This window comes from Triturus cristatus, chromosome 3_1, assembly GCF_964204655.1.
Source record: "Triturus cristatus chromosome 3_1, aTriCri1.1, whole genome shotgun sequence".
Taxonomy (NCBI): Eukaryota; Metazoa; Chordata; class Amphibia; order Caudata; family Salamandridae; genus Triturus; species Triturus cristatus.
Genome location: NC_140583.1, coordinates 232115084 through 232132579, shown reverse-complemented (window position 1 = coordinate 232132579; position 17496 = coordinate 232115084). Strand labels below are relative to the sequence as shown.

Sequence of the window (17496 nt, the reverse complement as noted above, 5' to 3'; positions counted from 1 at the left end):
CTATGGAAAATCTATGTAGGTGTATATCTCACTGAGCTATCCTACTGGTTCCGTCAGGGTGTCAGCTATCCCCTCGCCTCTGGATCCATCTGACTCACCGGCTCTCTGCACTCTCAAGACCAGTAATCAGCTACTCCCCGTCCTCAGCCCACTACCCAAAGGCCGGGTTCCTGCCCTCAGCTCCCTGCATGCCTCTCCCTCCTGGGCCGGGCTGCTCAGAATCGCCCTGCTCTCCCTTCCTACTGCTCCTTAAATGCCCCTCCTGCCCTGCTTCTTATCGAATGTATGTTACCCAGCGGGATTGTTGGTTAGTCTGAAGCCCAGACCCTCCCTACCAAACTATGCTGCAGTGACGGAAAACAAAATGATGGGCCTCTGCTGAATGTGAGGATGGGCCCGAGCGTCACTGACCTCCGAGACATTACGCCCCCGTCTCCCTCTGTGGTTCATGCACCACTTATTCATCGACTTTGTTTAAAGTGCCTTTCTCCAAGGGTGTACGTAGAGGCGATAAACAGGCACGCATCGCTGGGAACAAACCCTTTAGCTTTTAATAGGACGCCAGCTTAAGGCAGAGATTGCAAATGTTACATCATGACTTTTTAAGAAGTCGATGAAAGCTCGAAAGAAGGACGGGATGGTCCTGTGGAAGAATCTTCTAATGAGAGAGGACAGAACTGTTTTCCTCTTCCGCCTCATGAGTCCCACTTCTTCACCCCCTCCCAGCCCCGCACCCTTACCTTTCCCAACCCCTTCCTCCTCCGTACAGGCAGTTCCGGTCTCCAGGGTGCCGGTTGATTGGGCTGTCTGGAGGAAGAACGGGGGGCGCCCGCGCTCTTTTCCATCCCGCGAGGCAGAGGAGCTTCTAGGCGCCCCTTTCCTCTCTAGAGTCCTGCTGCTGCAAGTTGTTCCCAGTGCTTCGGAACAGGACCGAGCAGGCAGCAATCACACTGAAGGAGTGATGTGGCCTTGAAGCCCTCGTCCACACACTGGCGCAGAGCAGAGTGGGAAATCCGGAGCTTGAATAAAAACAAGCGCACGCCATCACGTATTTGCTAGGCTTTTTCAGCCGAGCCACTTGGACGGCCTTGCCTGTTAAAGGGTTTCGTAAGAAACCTTTTGCGACGAACGAACGCAAAGCAGGCGAGGCCGTCCAAGTGGGACGCTTCAGAAAGCCAAGCACATACATCACCAACACCTCTTTTCCAATGGCTGGCCACCGTTTATACCATAAACGGTGACGCCAGCCAATAGAAAAGAAGGGCGGGGCTTAATGCCCCTTACAGAAAATACCTTTTAACACTAAATCTCGCTAGCGAGACTGCGCATGTCTGCGCAGTCTTACACCAGGCGAGACCTAAAAATGCATAGACCAGCCTTTCTGTGCACAAAGGAGAAATGGGCTTGCATTTTAAATTGCTTCTCGTGTTAAAATGTTCTTTCATATCTTTCCACGTATCTGTGAAAAGCACTTCCACTGTAGTGGCAGTCACTATGTTTGCACTTTGTTTTTTTGCTTAATATTTCATGAATTTATCTTGTGATCCAATTGTTTAACTTTTAAGATGTTTCTGTCTAGTGAACAGCACCTTCAGAGTGCATATAAGCAAACTGTGTTCACAACGTTCTCAAAGAGTAAAATTAAGCTGCTACAAATAAGATGTGTGTATCTGCTAAGCATAAAGCCGCAGTTAGATTGAAAGGCGGCTGGTTTTCTTTTCACTTATTGATGATAACGGGACCAGCCCACTCCAGGCCGTGCATTGTGGGAAGGGATGAGGTTGAGAACAGGAGACCGAAGAGATGGGATTAAAGCTGAGAAAGGACACCGGCAAGGAGCCGGTCCATGTACAGGTGCCAAGGTCAAACCCTTCGTACAGATGGCCACCGATATAACTTGCTTAGTGAGAGTAACCAGGTGACTCTCTCTAGCTCACAAGAGGGGTCCAGGTTCAAATGTCTCCACCTCCCTTTCTAGCAGTGGACCCAGGGATGAGTAGTAGTACCAGGTGAACAGCCGAGACTCCAATTATTTGCTAGAAGTAAGTCAGGAGGCCGCTCAGTTAAGATTGCCCACATGGTGCTGCATAGCAGAGCACTGAAGAGGGAGCAGCCTTAGGACATTCACCACTGGACTCACTGCAGTAACAGAGTAAATAATTATTGACAATACGTCTAACTAATCACCTAAACTTGAGGAGTGCATTGTAAATGATCTCTGGGGTCAATGGTCTAAATCATGAACTCTAAGCAGAATCTTTCCTTATTTCATCCAAAGTATACTGAAACGCGTCACCTTTCTAGAAGATTTCTGTTTTCTAAATACATTTTATGGTGGCCACCTGTATGATTCAGTTAGCAGGTAGATTTAAATAAACAAACTAATGTTTTATACTCCAATAAATAGAGTACACAATGGTGAACTTGCCAGCACCAGTTCACATTATCCTTCAGCTACAATCACTTTGCCCCTCAGGCAAAGGGCAAACAATATATGTTAAACCCGAGTTGGCTCTCAGGGTAGGCAACGTGGAGGCCTATGATAGAGGGGAGTTTAAAGATGCATTTTTTCACCGCGTTATAAAATGCACAAGTACTTACACAAGGATCTTTTAAAGAGTTAAGTCGGCACACTGCCGAGGCAGTGCGATCCCATCCAATTCATTAAAATTTCAATATGTAATGTCAGGATACGCACTTCATTAGTAATCCAGGTAAAAATCTATTTTACACCCTAAACATAAAGCGCGTACCAGCAGGAGTAAACCAAGGCGAAATCGCAGCCTTACACCACCACCTATGCAAATTGCTACAATTATTAGGATGCCCAACGTAGTGTCTTAATCATCAGTCTGACCATTAACACTAAATAACTATTATTGAAAATAAACTACAGTCCATACATACTTCACCATAAAAAAAAACTAAATATTGGCTTCAATGTGCTTATCATGTGAAGACAAGCACCTTAAATAACCACATTTCCAACTATAAAAATATAAAAAATAAAAAACATCACACCGACTTTCTAGAGCGGCTTGTATGACACATCTACCAGTAAGAGACCATTAGGGCCACAGCTGTTTCTACAAGAAAGCAGATTAGCTCAATGTTGCTCCACAATGAAAAAAAGTTGGAAACTAATGTAAAGTAGCAATGCTCATTTTGTCCTTTTATCTAGGTAGTACCGCCACAAACGAACAAGTCATACTAATATATGTCAGGCACAAAAGTAATACAGTTAATCCACAAAAAAAGACGGTTATTCCAATCTTCTGCAGACTATCTAAAGGGTCAAGTTGAAATTACCTTTGGGCTTATGGTACAGAATCTATTATTTATATAACTGCAGCGACAAATACGCAGGGTAAAAAGAAATTAAAGCTGCCGCAGATTTCACACAAAACACCTAGCAACAATAACAGCAAACATTACATGAAAGCACCAAAAAACATTAACTGAGACCGCCTATTTTCCTATCCTTGAAGGCGGATATTGACAAAATGTAAATGTTATTTAAAAACTGCATAATCTTACCGTATATGTGCCCCGTATAAATATGAGAAGTATCATAGTCCAGCGTTTTTCCTTCAATTTCCAATTTGAAATCTTGAGAAAACATTGACGTATCCCTCTTCATGCGAATGTTGAATTGTCTAAGAACAAAAAAGTAGCAAATTAGGGTCACAATGAAGGCAGGCCAGACACAAACAGAACACAAAAACAGAGCAAATTATTTCTGGAAGAAGTATAGTGTTAAGCATAGCTCGGTCACAAAAGACCTTCTGTCATGTATGTGTAACACACATACACGGGCATATATTTGTATAACATTGTCAAGATTTTGCCTCTTACTACAGACAATCGCCACGTTTTTATCACCAAGTTTAACCTGTTAAACAATATTAAATCAAACACTAGTAACTTTCATATCTAGCCTCCTCGGGCACCCTCCATTTTTACCTCCAACACAGAGGACTGCTGGATGCCAACTATAGTGATAAACACCCTCACACCTTTATAGGTTATGTTACAACTGAACCAGCCACGCCAGCTCTCACAGATACAACCAAATACCAGCACTCTCCTAATGCCTTCCCTCCGGACCCTGGAGCCACTCAAAGGACTCTGAACACTGTCCATGTTTAAGAACCTTTCTGCACTAATAACCCTCGTCCCTTCACTTCAACCCCGTAGACGTCCTCCTCGTCTGTTCCTACCCATGTCCACACAGGTTTGCAGTACCGCATCACAAACTAAATCTACCATGCTATATCAAACTTGTAACAAAATCTTTGGCTAGAAGGACACGTGTCTCCATGTCTCAATCACATGCTCCAATGCTACTCGCCCTTCACTCCCAGCTGCAGGTACCTCAGTCTGAGATACCCTCCTACTAAAACAAAGGAACGCACAATCACACACAAGTCTTTCCCTTATCTCCTCTCTAGGCCCCAATCACAACATCTCAACACTAACTAATTACACACTTGAGGAAGTCCCCAAGCCAAACCCTCATACCAAAACATTGTTACCAAGTCTATACCATTTACACCACGACCAGAACTAGTATTCAGACTGAATAACTGATCAAAGTGTACAAATAACTTGATTAGTATCCACCATCTAATATTTAACACCACACCAGACACACAATCTCAACCTTGAGTTAGAAAAACAACCTTGACTTGCATACCGTCTCAGAAATAGGGTTCACATACTCATCCATACATCTCATCGACCTTCTGCTACTTAGCTGCAAGATAATCCACCCAGAGAGAACTAAGCGTAGAGGCACAGCTATCATTTGTGAAGAGTCATTCAACTGCACATTAATATCTGCTCTCTTAGCTAGGTCCTACAAAGCTCTTACTGTTGACATTGGAACCAGTTTATATATCAATTCTCACCCCCGGCACATGTTTTAACCTCCTTTTGACTAAAACAAAAGACATCCACACTAGGCAACTAAATTCTTTCCTCAGAACGTATGCATATACAGCACTGAAACGCTCCTATCAAGAAAAAAGTGTTGACCTGGCCTTCGTGGTTTCTAAACCTGGCTACAGCAGTATGCCAACATCATACATACGACTGGTCAGACCAAACCCTCATCCTATTTTGACATTACTAATTCATCCCTGTCCTGCTACGTTAAGAATTTAAAGTGGGTCATGTTTATTCTGCATTTTGAAAAAAAAGTTAACTTTCCTTGGACAATCTTAAAAACAATAGACTTATTACAGTGCTGCCCTTCCTTGCCAAACTCAGAGAAATGTGCAACTACCCAGTAGAATAAATATACAGTTGAAAAACACTAGGCTGTGTCAGTCTGATTATAAATCAGAGAACACACAGAAATCACCATGCTCAAGATCAAGGACTCGTACAGATCTCTGACAAAGGCAACACTACATGATCGTATTTCTTGACCTATCAGCAGCTTTTGATACGATCAACCAAAATATTTTCCTACAGGCTTTATGAAGTAGAATGGCTTCTAGTACATCACTAAACTAGTTCAAAGCATACCTGTCCCACAGAACATACTGCATTAAACTATCGTTCCATTTGGAGTACAACAATTCAAGCTCCCTATTAGCTGTAGGTTCACCCGCTGGGTGAGATTCTCTCCAAGGCAGGTATCGTGTTAAACTAATATGCAAAAGATATGCAGCTTTACCTAAAGATTCATAGCACAGATGACAGTCACTCTCGCCCAATCACTACTCGACATGTGCTCATGGATGTTACAAATGAAACTAAAAAACTTAACCCTAAAAAAACTGAAATCCTCTCACCACCTAACCGCTCCAAGGCCCTCTCTCCTGGCAGCTTCGCTAAACTATAGGCCCTAACAGCTTCCACAATATTGTGAAATCTGCCACTCTCCAGCCAGAACGATCACTCAAACCAGATAATTCAATAGAATCACTCCAATTCTAAACTCCCTAAAGCTGCAAACACAATCTCGCTCCACTAACACAACAACCGATTTTAGCATACACATTATTTCCTCCCCCTACCTCCAAAAACTAGAACTTCTGGTAAAAGCCACAACCTAAGAAGCAAACCTAAGTTACTACTCAAAAAGTCTTCTGTCCAATCTCTCCTGGTCAATGCCTGGACCAGATGCTAGGCTTGCCAGAGAAGAGGCAAGGCTGTTAGGGCGCTGGGGACAATGAGTGGAGGAAGGCACGGATGACACCCCAGGTTCTCACGACAGGAGCGTGTATCCACCTCGGCCAGCTTAATTACGTGCACAGCAGGGCCTACTACACGCTGTAACAGGCTAGGAGTAATGGGCTGTAGGTCAGGCCCAAACTGCATCAACCTCGAGGTCTGCTGCTGAGGTAGGGTGCACTAGGACTAAAAGAGACCTAGCGTGCGGATGGATATCTATGAGAAGCCCCCACCCTAGGCGAGTGGCAGGGAGGCATGGGTCATTACGCAGTTGTGGAAAGACGGGTGTACTCACTAACATGATAAAATCTGGGGAACATGGCAGGCATTCTTAAACGAGGGGTTTGCATGGTGGGTTGGAAGGGTGGGGGTGACACTGTAGGATGAAAGGTACAAATCAGAAGCTAGGCACCGAGGTGAATCCTTCGTATAAGGTGAGGAATGAGTAGGGCGAGCTCTCATGGACCAGGACACAGACAAATGATGGAGTCTGTATGTCATGATTGGTTGTTCCGGTTATATGCACTTCACCAACGCAGTGGCTATGTACACATGGTGATGCAAATTACGTATCCTAATGAACATTTTGGTAAAAAATAAACATTAAAAAAAGACTCCGCAACATTTTTTTTGTTAAGTGCGACTTCCGGGATAAAGCACTTAAGAACTTAGAATGCCTTTTAAACCTGAAACTTGTTCCCTCGCTGCAGATGTTGAAAGTAAAACTACAGCAATGGTAGAGCTACTAAACCTGCCCTGCCATTGCTCACTTCATTCACGCCTCCTGCTTCTATATACTGGTCACTATTGTACAACCGTTGCATTGCAGCTGACAGACGCATTAACAATGCCGGCTGCACCCCTACTAATCACATTGTGGTATCTTCTTATCACCACGCTCATCCATTCCTATTTCAAGTGTACATATTACTATTGCACTATCAAATATAAATGTAAATATATTTTAAATGCTCTACGGTTATACCGATGCCAGCCACAAATGTGCATACCTCTCACTTGTCTTACTAGGGTATTAACCAGGTCTTTTTTTTCCAAGGGCCCTGTGTCGCCCAAGTGCCTATCCTATTACACTTTGCTGTCACACTTCGGAGTTTAGCAGTACTATATCAGGAAGTTTCAAGGACTAATTTATCATAGAAGGTGTAATTCTGTTGAGAGGTGTAGATGTGCAGAAGTGGGACATGCCTCTAAATATTCTCAATTCATTACCACTCAAGTCTGAAAGGGGAGGGGGAGGAGTCGTGTGAAGGGACTTCTATGGTACCAGACTGGGTGGTTCACGCCTTGAAGTGCACCCATGAGGCGGTTTCTGGTTGCAGTGATTTTACATTTTACAATAACCACCAATCACAGTTCAGTTTTTCAATAACCGTGGTTTAATGGCTTTCTACCCACCTGTTAGGTTTCAGTGTGCTAAACTCTATCTACCCTAACCACTGTCCATGGGTACCAAGAGCAGCCATTTCCTGGAGGTGACACTCAAGAGCTGAGGTCGCTATTCCGTGCACAGTCTCAGCCACCAGCACCAGGCAAAGTCCGAAGTGCTTGATGTGTCCAAGGACACGAGCGCTCCAGGAAGTTGCAATCTCCAGACTTTCTACCAACATAAGTAAGTCTGGCTCATTGGAGCTTTTGATAAAGCTACCATCTTAAAGCTTTTTAGTTCTCTGTTGGTAAATCGCAGAAGATGGAGAAAAAAAGCCATTGTAATATCCATTAGAATAGGAATTTTGCACATTTTGTTACTTTTTAAATGCCAATTTATTGATTTTCATCTTGGCAAGTGCTCTTCACCAAAGATTACACATACAAAAGTCACTGGCAATGACATTCAAGCAGTAAGAATCGCTAGACCGTAGAACGCAATACATCACTACCTGAATTACAAGCATCTTAAAAAACCGAACTAAGCAAATCATCAACTGATCGCCTGTCTGGGGGTGCACACCCAGCATTAGGGTTCAAGCTGCTGTACACTCTGCACATAATGATTTAAACATCCTCGTCTGTAGCCATTGACCAGGATTTAATCCCAAACAGCTGGGGGGGGGCCTCATACAGTAACAAACATTTTGGTTCTATTGCGCGGGCACACGTTTAATTAATCCACTGGCGTCTTTTTCTTTAGATCTATCTACTAAAAACATGACAAACAACAGAAACTGGCTACTTTTGGGATTACACTGAAAAGCAAAGTGCATCAGGAGACCCACCATGACAAAGGTGTTCAATAAATCCTACATCTGCTCAAGTACGGATCCTCCCAGGGCCTGTGCTACTAGATCCCGGAGGTGGAAAGTGTTGAGCGGCTGCAGTAGAACATCAGGAGATCAACATCGGATTACAGCCGTATGAAGTAGAATCTGACTGCATGCGCTCCAGAACTTTGGCCTCTGCTGCTGGATGTCCGAGATGGACTAAATGCTGAATGAAATAAAACTGCTGGTCATCCCGGTGGAAGCAGTTGATCAACCTTTCCACTTACCGTGTCCAAGAACCAAACTCTTTCCTCCTGGGAGATCGGAGAGGTTCTTTCTACTCATTATCCACAAGCTTGTTCTCTGCTATAAAGAGGCTTTGGAATACAGCTGCAACACCTTATTAAAGGACTGCAGTGCCTGGTGCTGCTTCTACATTTCACTACACAAGTTATGATGAAGAGCCTTGTGTGAGAAAGTGGCTCTGTATATGGCTCTGTATATACTGTTCCCAAATACGTACAATGTGTACAGAGTCCACAGTCCCCAGAGGTTTGATAGAGGTTAAAGTTAGATATAACCTTACTCTCTAAAGTGGTAGCTTGGTCGAGCAGTAAGGCAGTATCAGAGTACAGTGTAAAGCATTTGTTGTACACACTCAGTCAGCAAATGGTCTCACACACTCAATAACTGAACTCTAGGCCAATGATTTATATAAAAAATATATGCTCGTTTTATTTTAGAACCAACAATAGGTATTTAAATATACTTTCTCAGAATGAGAGGCTTTAGTTAAATACTTTTGCAATATGCAATTGACTTTTGTAGACAATAGTTACAGGTTGTTGGAATAGGCAACACAATTTCAAACACAATAATACATTGAGCTCAAGGTGGGTTTTTAAGTTATTTGCAATGGATTACTTTCAGGATTACTTTTCCTAATTCCAGGACTGGATCCTAGATTCAGTCCTGGGACAGGTCTTGGAAACGAGTAAATTCGTTTCAGTTACTGTTATGATTTTTAGGCAATATTTTGCTATTTTACAAGTTGACACTTAGAAATTTCATAGAAAACAGTCAATAGTTCCCTTTGGGAGAAAATTCAAGGTACAGGTAAAGTATGTTCTTGTTACTTTTGTAATCCAGTGCTGTGCTCCTAGGTTCAGCACTGGGACCTCTATCTAAAACAGGTAAGTAATTACGTTTTCACAGTTGGTACGATTTTTAAAGAATATTTGTAATTTGCAAAAATCGACACTTAGAAGAAATTTCACAGAAAAACAGTCAATGGTTTCCTATGGAAGAAAATTGGGTTAATGGTAACGGTTGTAATTACTTTTCAGGGTCAGTGCTGGGCACCAAGATCCAGCACTGGGATCTCTCCTAATAGCAGTTGAGTATTTCCGTTTTCATTACTCCGGTAATTTTAGGTGAATATTTTAAGTTTTATAAACTCCACACTTAGAAGAAATCCTGAAGAAACCAGTCAATGTTACCCTATGGAAGAAAATTGGGTTATCAGCTTTTGGGTAAGTACTCGACTGGCAGTTAAGGTTCTGGGCACAGACTCAGGGGTCTCCCAGGGTCAGGTTGGTACAGTTGTTACACCCTCAGCGGCACTGGGGCGAGTGAGTTAGGCCCAATGTTATCCTATGGAAGGCAGGGGGGCCTTGGTTGGTGGCTGCAGGCCAGGCGGCTGTGGGAGCTGGGCTCCTGGTAACTTGCTCAGGGCAAATGGGGAAGTAGGTAGGAGTAGAAGTTACACTGCCAGGGCCACTCGGGCGGCTGGGTGCAGGGTGCTTTTGAGCCTTCGGGCGCTCAATGGATTTCAATGGGAAAGCTCCAGGTTGAACAAAGGCTGCAAGCTCGGGGGCGAAGATGCTTCAGGTGCCACCACCACTTCGAGAGGTAAGTTGGGTAGTTGGAGGATAGGTAGGTACCCAGGAGTCGGGCACAGGGGGGCCGCAGGGCGTCAGGGTGCCTTTTGGTGTCAGGTAAACTTACCCTCTGTTGGTCGCGGTTGGGGGGGGGGGGGAGGGGCCTGGTTCTAAGGCTGCAGGCGTCGTCAGGAGTGTCGAGGTGAGTCCTTGGGTGCCGGATTCGGGGTCACAGTTGCCGGGGGTCGTCCTCGTGGTCTTTGTCCACTCTGGCACAGGCCAGGCTTGGTGGGTGCAGTGTGCAGGGTTCGAGGTTCCTGGCTGATGCCAAGGGTTAGAAACTTGGTTTGAGCAGAGCCACTGCTCATGGGAGTCCCAGATGCGCAGTCACAAGGTAGCCAGGTCCTCTGGGGTTTGTGAGGTTGCTGGCCACAAGATGTGCCGGAATTTAACAGGAGCAGGTTCGAGGGTCGACAGGGTAGTAGGGCTGGGGCCTAAGCAGTTGGTGTCCTCCTCTTCTTAGCAGCTGCACGGCGGGTCTTCTTTCTTCTTGCTCTTCTTTGCCTTTTCGGAATCTGGAGAAGGAAGGTTTAGGGTGCCTCTAAATACTATATTTAGGGGCGTTACAGGTAGGGGTCCCTGCCGTGGTGTGGGTACACCCACTATCCGGCCACTCTCCTGTAGGAGGCGGGCTGTAGCCTAGTCCTGATTGGGCAGGGCCTCCCATCTTCAAGATGGGGAGCGCCCGTAGATGTGCTTCACCTCGCCTCCCCCCACCTGAGGGGTGGGGTTGGCAGGCTGGCACATCCCCTGTCCTTACTTGGGGTTTCCGGCCAGTCTTCCCGCCTGAGTGGGGGTTTAGAACCGGTGGGGGCCAGTTTGCTGGGTACAGCAAGTGGCCTGGAGAAGCTCAGAGGCGGCATGCCTTTGAAGCTTCCCCCTGTCCATCCTGGGGGAGGAGACCTAGCCCCTCGCCCAGGATGTGCATTGTTGAAGGCCCAAGAGAGCGGGTGCTCTCCACCCAGGGGTCCAGCAAAATGTCTGCTGTGTGGCAGCATAGGCAGCCTCCCAGACCAGATGTGGATTGTAGGTTAGGTTTCAGGGGGCATCTCTAAGATGCCCTCTGTAGTGCTTTGTAAATTAAATCCCACACTGGCATCAGTGCGGGTTTAATGTGCTGAGAAGTTTGATACCAAACTTCTCTTCAGTGTTGTCATCATGGTTCTGTGGAGTTCGTGTTTGACGAGCTCCCAGCACCATATCCTCTTAAATGGCAGCACTGCACTTACAGTGCCCAGGAATGGACCTGGGTACTGTAGGGGCACAGGGCTCATGCTCCTGTGCCCACACCACTGGCATAGGGCACCCGGCTAGAGGGGTGGATGATTTATGCCAGGCCAGTGTAGGTTGTGGGCATGGCACACAGGGATGTGTGCCATGTCGACTGTTTTGCCTTGTACCCAGACACTCAGCCTGCAATGGCAGTGTGGTTGTGTTAGGGTACAGGGCCTCTAAGGGTGGCACAATAAGTGCTGCAGCCCTAAGAGGCCTTCCCTGGTCACAAGGCCCTGGGTACCTAGGGTACCATTTACCATGGGCAGTCATGTGGCCAGGGTTTGCCAATTTGGGATTTTACGTAAGGAACATAGGCCATGGGCACCTGATTGGCAGGAGTCCAGGGCATACTCAGTCAAAGTACATTCAGCAATTCAGCAAAAAGTGGGGGCATACCATGCAAGAAAGATGGCACTTTCTCACATCTTGTTCAGCTGAAACTTTAGTTCGTCAAATCAGTTCTTTTTTGTGGACCATCCATCACCCTCAAAACACGCTAATCTGCCCACTAAGCATTCTGAAACCTGGTGGGGTGCTTGAAGGGTGTGGCCTAGCTGGACTCAACTACTGACACTACATTTATACTCCACAGTGTTGAGAGTACTTCTTCCAGTTCATAAATCCCAATAGAAAGTTCAAACACCGAGACATTGAAGAAGACTTGCCACTCTAACACTTGAGTTCAAGATTCATTAGAAGACACTGCACAGTGCTGGGACCCCTCTAGAAATGTTTGTTTCATTTTCTGTTCCTTTAGTACCTCTCTTGTAATCCAATCTTTCAGTTATTCTTTGCACTGGTATCCTCAGGTCTATATTCTTGAATTTAAGGACTTGGCTTTTCTTCAATAACAATATCCTTAGATCCATTACTCTCCATTTTGTTTGTGGACTCTTGAGAAGCTCGTGAGGAAGGCAGTTGTAGGACAAAGCTTCATGTGTTCTCAGCTTTTGTTGGCTCCCTCAGACATACTGCCTTTCAACCCTCTATTGGGTGTTTGAAAACCAATCCAAAAGGTTTTTCTTTAAGATTACTTGGTCAACATCAACCAAGTCTATCTACAGTAAGAAAAAAAAGCTACTAACCTCAGTGGCTTAGGTGTGCTCCATTGAGGGCTTGCCAGACCTATTGGCTATGCCAATGCTTGCTTACCAGACTGTAGTGACAGCAGGCACATCGATGTGCGCATGTTCAGTTCTCACAAGTGGATAAGTTACGGCATGACAGGTGAGCGTTGCAGGGGAAGGGAAATACTTTAAGGAGAGTCATTTTCTCTCTGTATTTCTCTTCTCGAAAATCAGGAGCAGCAAAATTGTCGTGGTGTCACCAGGGCTTTAAGTGGAAGCTTTTTCAATATTATATACAAGCCATCGTTGCTGCTTATTTATCTTATGCAACTAACAACCATTGACAAAGCCAATAGTTCTGCCTTGTTGTAGGTATGATGTTACTTGTTGTATCATATCTGGATGCCTTGACAGAAGCAGCAAAATTCAAGTCTGGCAGCACACTATGCTAAGCACAGATTTTTTGCTCACGTGTTTAAGCCCCAACCTTAATTCCATTGGCCACACCCCTTTGAGAGACTCCCCAGTTTTTTCATCCCACTTAAAGCCCTGACCACAGGTATTCCACTGCCATTAATATATCATGAACTGACAACTGTGCCAGGAATAAGCCCCTTATGATGAGGAGTAGCATATTGTTTCGGTGGTCCTAGGCATAGCTTCCAAGGAGCAACACTGGTTATTAGGTGGAGACACAATGTCGCATGCAGACCGATGAACACAAATAAGTGCACAAGGCACTTAATTGCCTCAGTTCTGGATCCATACCCAGCTTTTGTACATTTTAAACAAACGATTTGAGGGAATATCAAATGTTAAGAGTGGTAATGTGACCGTTATTATAGGCTATAAGTCCCATAAAAGATGCATCCATAACAGTGTAAATACAACAAAACGCACTCGACCCGAAGGAATTGGAGAGCTATGCATGAGCACCAGTTACATTACACAAGCACACATTCATTGTTTGAAGGGAGTAAGTGATTTGCCTAGAATCACAGAATGAGCAAACGCTGAGACTCGAACCCCGTTCCCCAATACCAAAGGCGGCAGCTCTGGTTGTTTTGCCTTATCCTCGTTGACAGCCCTTATATTAAGGAGCTATGACAAATTACCGTGATTCCAGTGAATTTATTATCGGCCCATAGTAATGTTAGCATTTCTCCATATCAATACACATCTAATAGTCACCTCGCTCCTCGTTTGTCCTTCCATTAGAGCCCGACCCTGTGTGTGCAGCAGAGATCTGGGGACTGTTCAAGAAATGACCCGAAAGACGGCGGCTTCCCTGGGGCCGGCAGATCGCAAACAACGCTCTCCGGGCGAGAAACATCTTCACTGTCAAAAGTGTGTCAGCAATCTGCATTTGGTGTCGCGACGTTAGGGATTTTTGCGATTGTGAGTGTTTAAAGTTTCTCAATGCCATGACAACATCATGGGGCATATTTACAAGCTCCTTGCGCCGCTGGGGCGTCTTTTAACCTAGAAAAAAAATTACCTACTGGTGGCGCAAGGGGCTTGTAAATAAGCCCCCATATTTTTTCAATCGGACTCAGGACTTGAGGAACTGTTTACAAATTCCGCCATTCAATACAGAAACAAGCACGGTCTGCTTTCACTTTCGTCCATCGTGAAAGCTTTCTTGTCTTTATGGGGCCATGTGTTTTAAACACATGGCCCCATAAAGATAAGAAAGCTTTCACGACGCACAGAAGGCAGACGAGCCCGTCCAAATGGGACGGCTCAAAAAGCTGAACAAAAACGTCAAACACCTTTTTTCAAATGGCTGGCCACTGTTTAGCATAAACGGTGACGCCGGCCAATGGAAAAGAGGAGCGGGGCTTATTGGCCTTTACAGAAAATACCCAAAATCATTAAATCTTGCCAGCGAGACTGCGCATGTGCGCAGCTCACGCCAGGCGAGACCTAAAAAGGGTGGTAAATGATCACGTCACTTAGTTTTGAGGAAAAAGCCAAGTTTTAAGCTTCTTTTTAAATGGACGTTCAGAATCAGTGTGATTGCGGTCCAGCAGGGGTTTATGCAAGCCAAGGCTCCCAAATAGGAAAAGGAGCGGCAGGAAAGCCGGATCCTAGGGACTTGCACCAATAGTCTATTGGACAACTGCAGTTTCCTGTAAGAGCAATATGAATGTCTCCTGACTGATAGATAGATGTATCAGATGTATCATCAGCGAAGTGTGAAGGGTGCTGGCAAAAGGTGTGACTATCTTCAAAAGAATCACGGGTGATAATCTGAGCGAAGGACCTCTCCTGACGAGCACCAGAGTAGCAGTCCTTATATTATAAATCTTATCAGAAATGGGAATGTCGTACATAAGTTTAGGAATGTCCGACATAGATTATGTGCATCTAGGTATGCGCGTTAGATTTCCTTATGAACATAGAAGGTCAAAGGACAAATTCAGACTACATTATTTTGATTATATGTGGCTATGTGTTCTTATTTAACCTTGATAGGAGGATGAGTAGAAATTTGACCCAGACGCATGTTGGACTGGATGTTGTATCTAGGTCATTAATCGTAGAACTTGACGGTATCACAATTCCTATGAAAATAAGGTCAGGCAACATCTGAGTTAAAAGGCAGACATGACAATGATTCTGCATAAGTCAGGGAATATGGCGGCATCAATTGTCTAAGTTAAGGAAGACTGAGACCTCCGTGAACAAAGATGGGAGTCGGAGCCTACATGAGAAGGAGTCGAACCTTAGAGACTTTACGTCAGAGTGGCAGATCCACCCTGGTTCAAAATAAGTCAGATCGTATCAGTGATCGTAAGAAGAACCAATTCCAAGCTATGCACTGCTTGGAAACTGGCTTGAGGAATCTCCAGGATGATGATCTTTTCTATATCCCAAGGGTCAGTAAGAAGGGAGATTGGCCATAAAATAGAACGTACGGTAGAATCTGCAGTGAGCTTCTTCAATAGGCAGGCAGTTTTCCAGGAGCTAGTTACAAATGCTTGTGTGATGGAGAGATTTAACATATGCGTTAAGGTGGGAAAAGCTTGCTCAGTAATGAGCTTAAGAATATAAGGTTAACACAGATCATGGGGGAGCCAAAAGTGATGGCGTCAATCATAGAATGAACTTGATCCTGGACAGAAGAATCAGGTGCAGTGTTTGGTTTGAAAGTTATAACAAAGATATCAGAATTAAAAAATGTTCCAGGTGTACAAATCGGAGAGCTCATTGCAAAGATTTTGCAACGGCTAAATTGAACTAATGCATGATGAGGGATTGATAAGCTTCTTCATAATGACAACAAAAAATTTGTAAAGAATATTTGCCGATTTCAGATGCATAGTATTGGATACGGGCATAAATTATAAGATTTTTATAACCAAGAATTGATTGTATGCACTTTGTCTACGTATTTATACTCCTTCCTTCAGATTTGTTCAAGTATTTGCAGGAGCATTTAGGGTCCTTTAATTGATTATTGTCCATGCTGTAGGAGGGAGTTTGCTACTCTAGTAGGAGCTAAAGTATCAAGAGCTGCGATTATTCATGCACTGAATTCTGAGGCAAAGGAATTTAGATCATTACCTTTGAAAATAAATTTGATAATACAGCAAAAACAATTTCCCCAGAGAAGTCATTTACAAAAAAAAACACTTCTTTCCATCCAGCTTCTAATACAAACACTGTGTGGAACTAATCAACAGTCAAGGTTGTAATATAAAAAGCCAATACTCAATAAAACAGCAAATAGAAGCCTTGGCAATCTACAACCCCCACTTGGATACATTCAATAGTTGCCTACTAGAGCACAATCTAGTTCTAAATTGGCTGTCAGGGGCGTGGCCAAGATGGCGGGGTGAGCGGACGCTTCCTCCCGTAGCTCCTCCGGCCCGGCCGAGCTTGAGCCCTTTTCTTACGCTTTTCTCCCCCCGCTGAGGCTCAGCGTGTGAGGAGCGTGGCGGAGCACCTGGTGCGCACATTGTTGCCGCTTTGGTTCGGATCGCCTCGGGGGAAGTCCCCCAAAAGGTCCGATCGAGTTCGAAGAGCGACGGAGGCCTGGGAGGCGGAGTGCATCGGAGTGCTGTCCGCGCGCCTCGGCTGGGCCTGGTGCTGAAAGTTGCGATCTGGAGGGAATCTGGCCCGTCGCTCGACGGAGGGTGAAGGAGCCGCGGGAGGGGACCCGACGGTGCGGGAGACTTAGGACGGGCGCTTTGGCACTCAGTCTGGTGTCGGCGACACTTCGCACTGCGGGGCCCCTGTCCCTTGACCGAAGTACGGCGGACTTTCTGATGGGGGCGGCCCGTCTGGGCCCTTGCGTGTGACAGACTGGAAACGGTGGCGGAACCTCTTTGATTGCTGTGCGTTTTGGGGGCCCCGGCGGTGTCGCCGGGCCTGGTCGTTCTGCCTTGCCCCGCCCTGCCGCCATCTTGTCCCCGAGAGATCAGTGGTGTTGGCCTTCACTGGAGCCCTTGCTGGTGGATGTATGTGATCGCCGCTGCTGCCGCCGGGCTGACTTTCTGGGGGATGTGCTGAAGAGGAGCCCCCCACTGTAGTTTCCATTGCTGTCTCGGATGGGCACCCGCGGCTGGCGGTGACCGGACTGGACCGCCATTTTGTCACCTGTGACGCAGCGATTCTGCTTGTGGGGGGACACCCACGTCGAGCGCTTGCCAGCAGCTGGGCATCCCTAGGGCGGCTGGACCTGAGCCCGACCGCAGTGCTTGCGATGTCTGGAAGAGGCGGCTCGAAGAAGGGGGACCGCACCCTGCCGGACATGCTTGGCAGGGCCCAGCAACTGCGGGACAGAACACAGCCTTCGCCGGGGTC

General features: G+C 45.7%; 1 protein-coding gene across 1 annotated transcript in view; it reads right to left on the bottom strand.

Annotated features, from left to right (window-relative positions):
* ADAM10 (ADAM metallopeptidase domain 10) overlaps nt 1–17496 on the bottom strand; it is a 508880-nt gene that overhangs the window by 277730 nt on the left and 213654 nt on the right. Inside the window, exon 3 of the mRNA XM_085643752.1 lies at nt 3538–3656. Within this exon, the coding sequence (XP_085499878.1) occupies nt 3538–3656 (119 nt within the window). The remainder of the gene's footprint in view (nt 1–3537; nt 3657–17496) is intronic.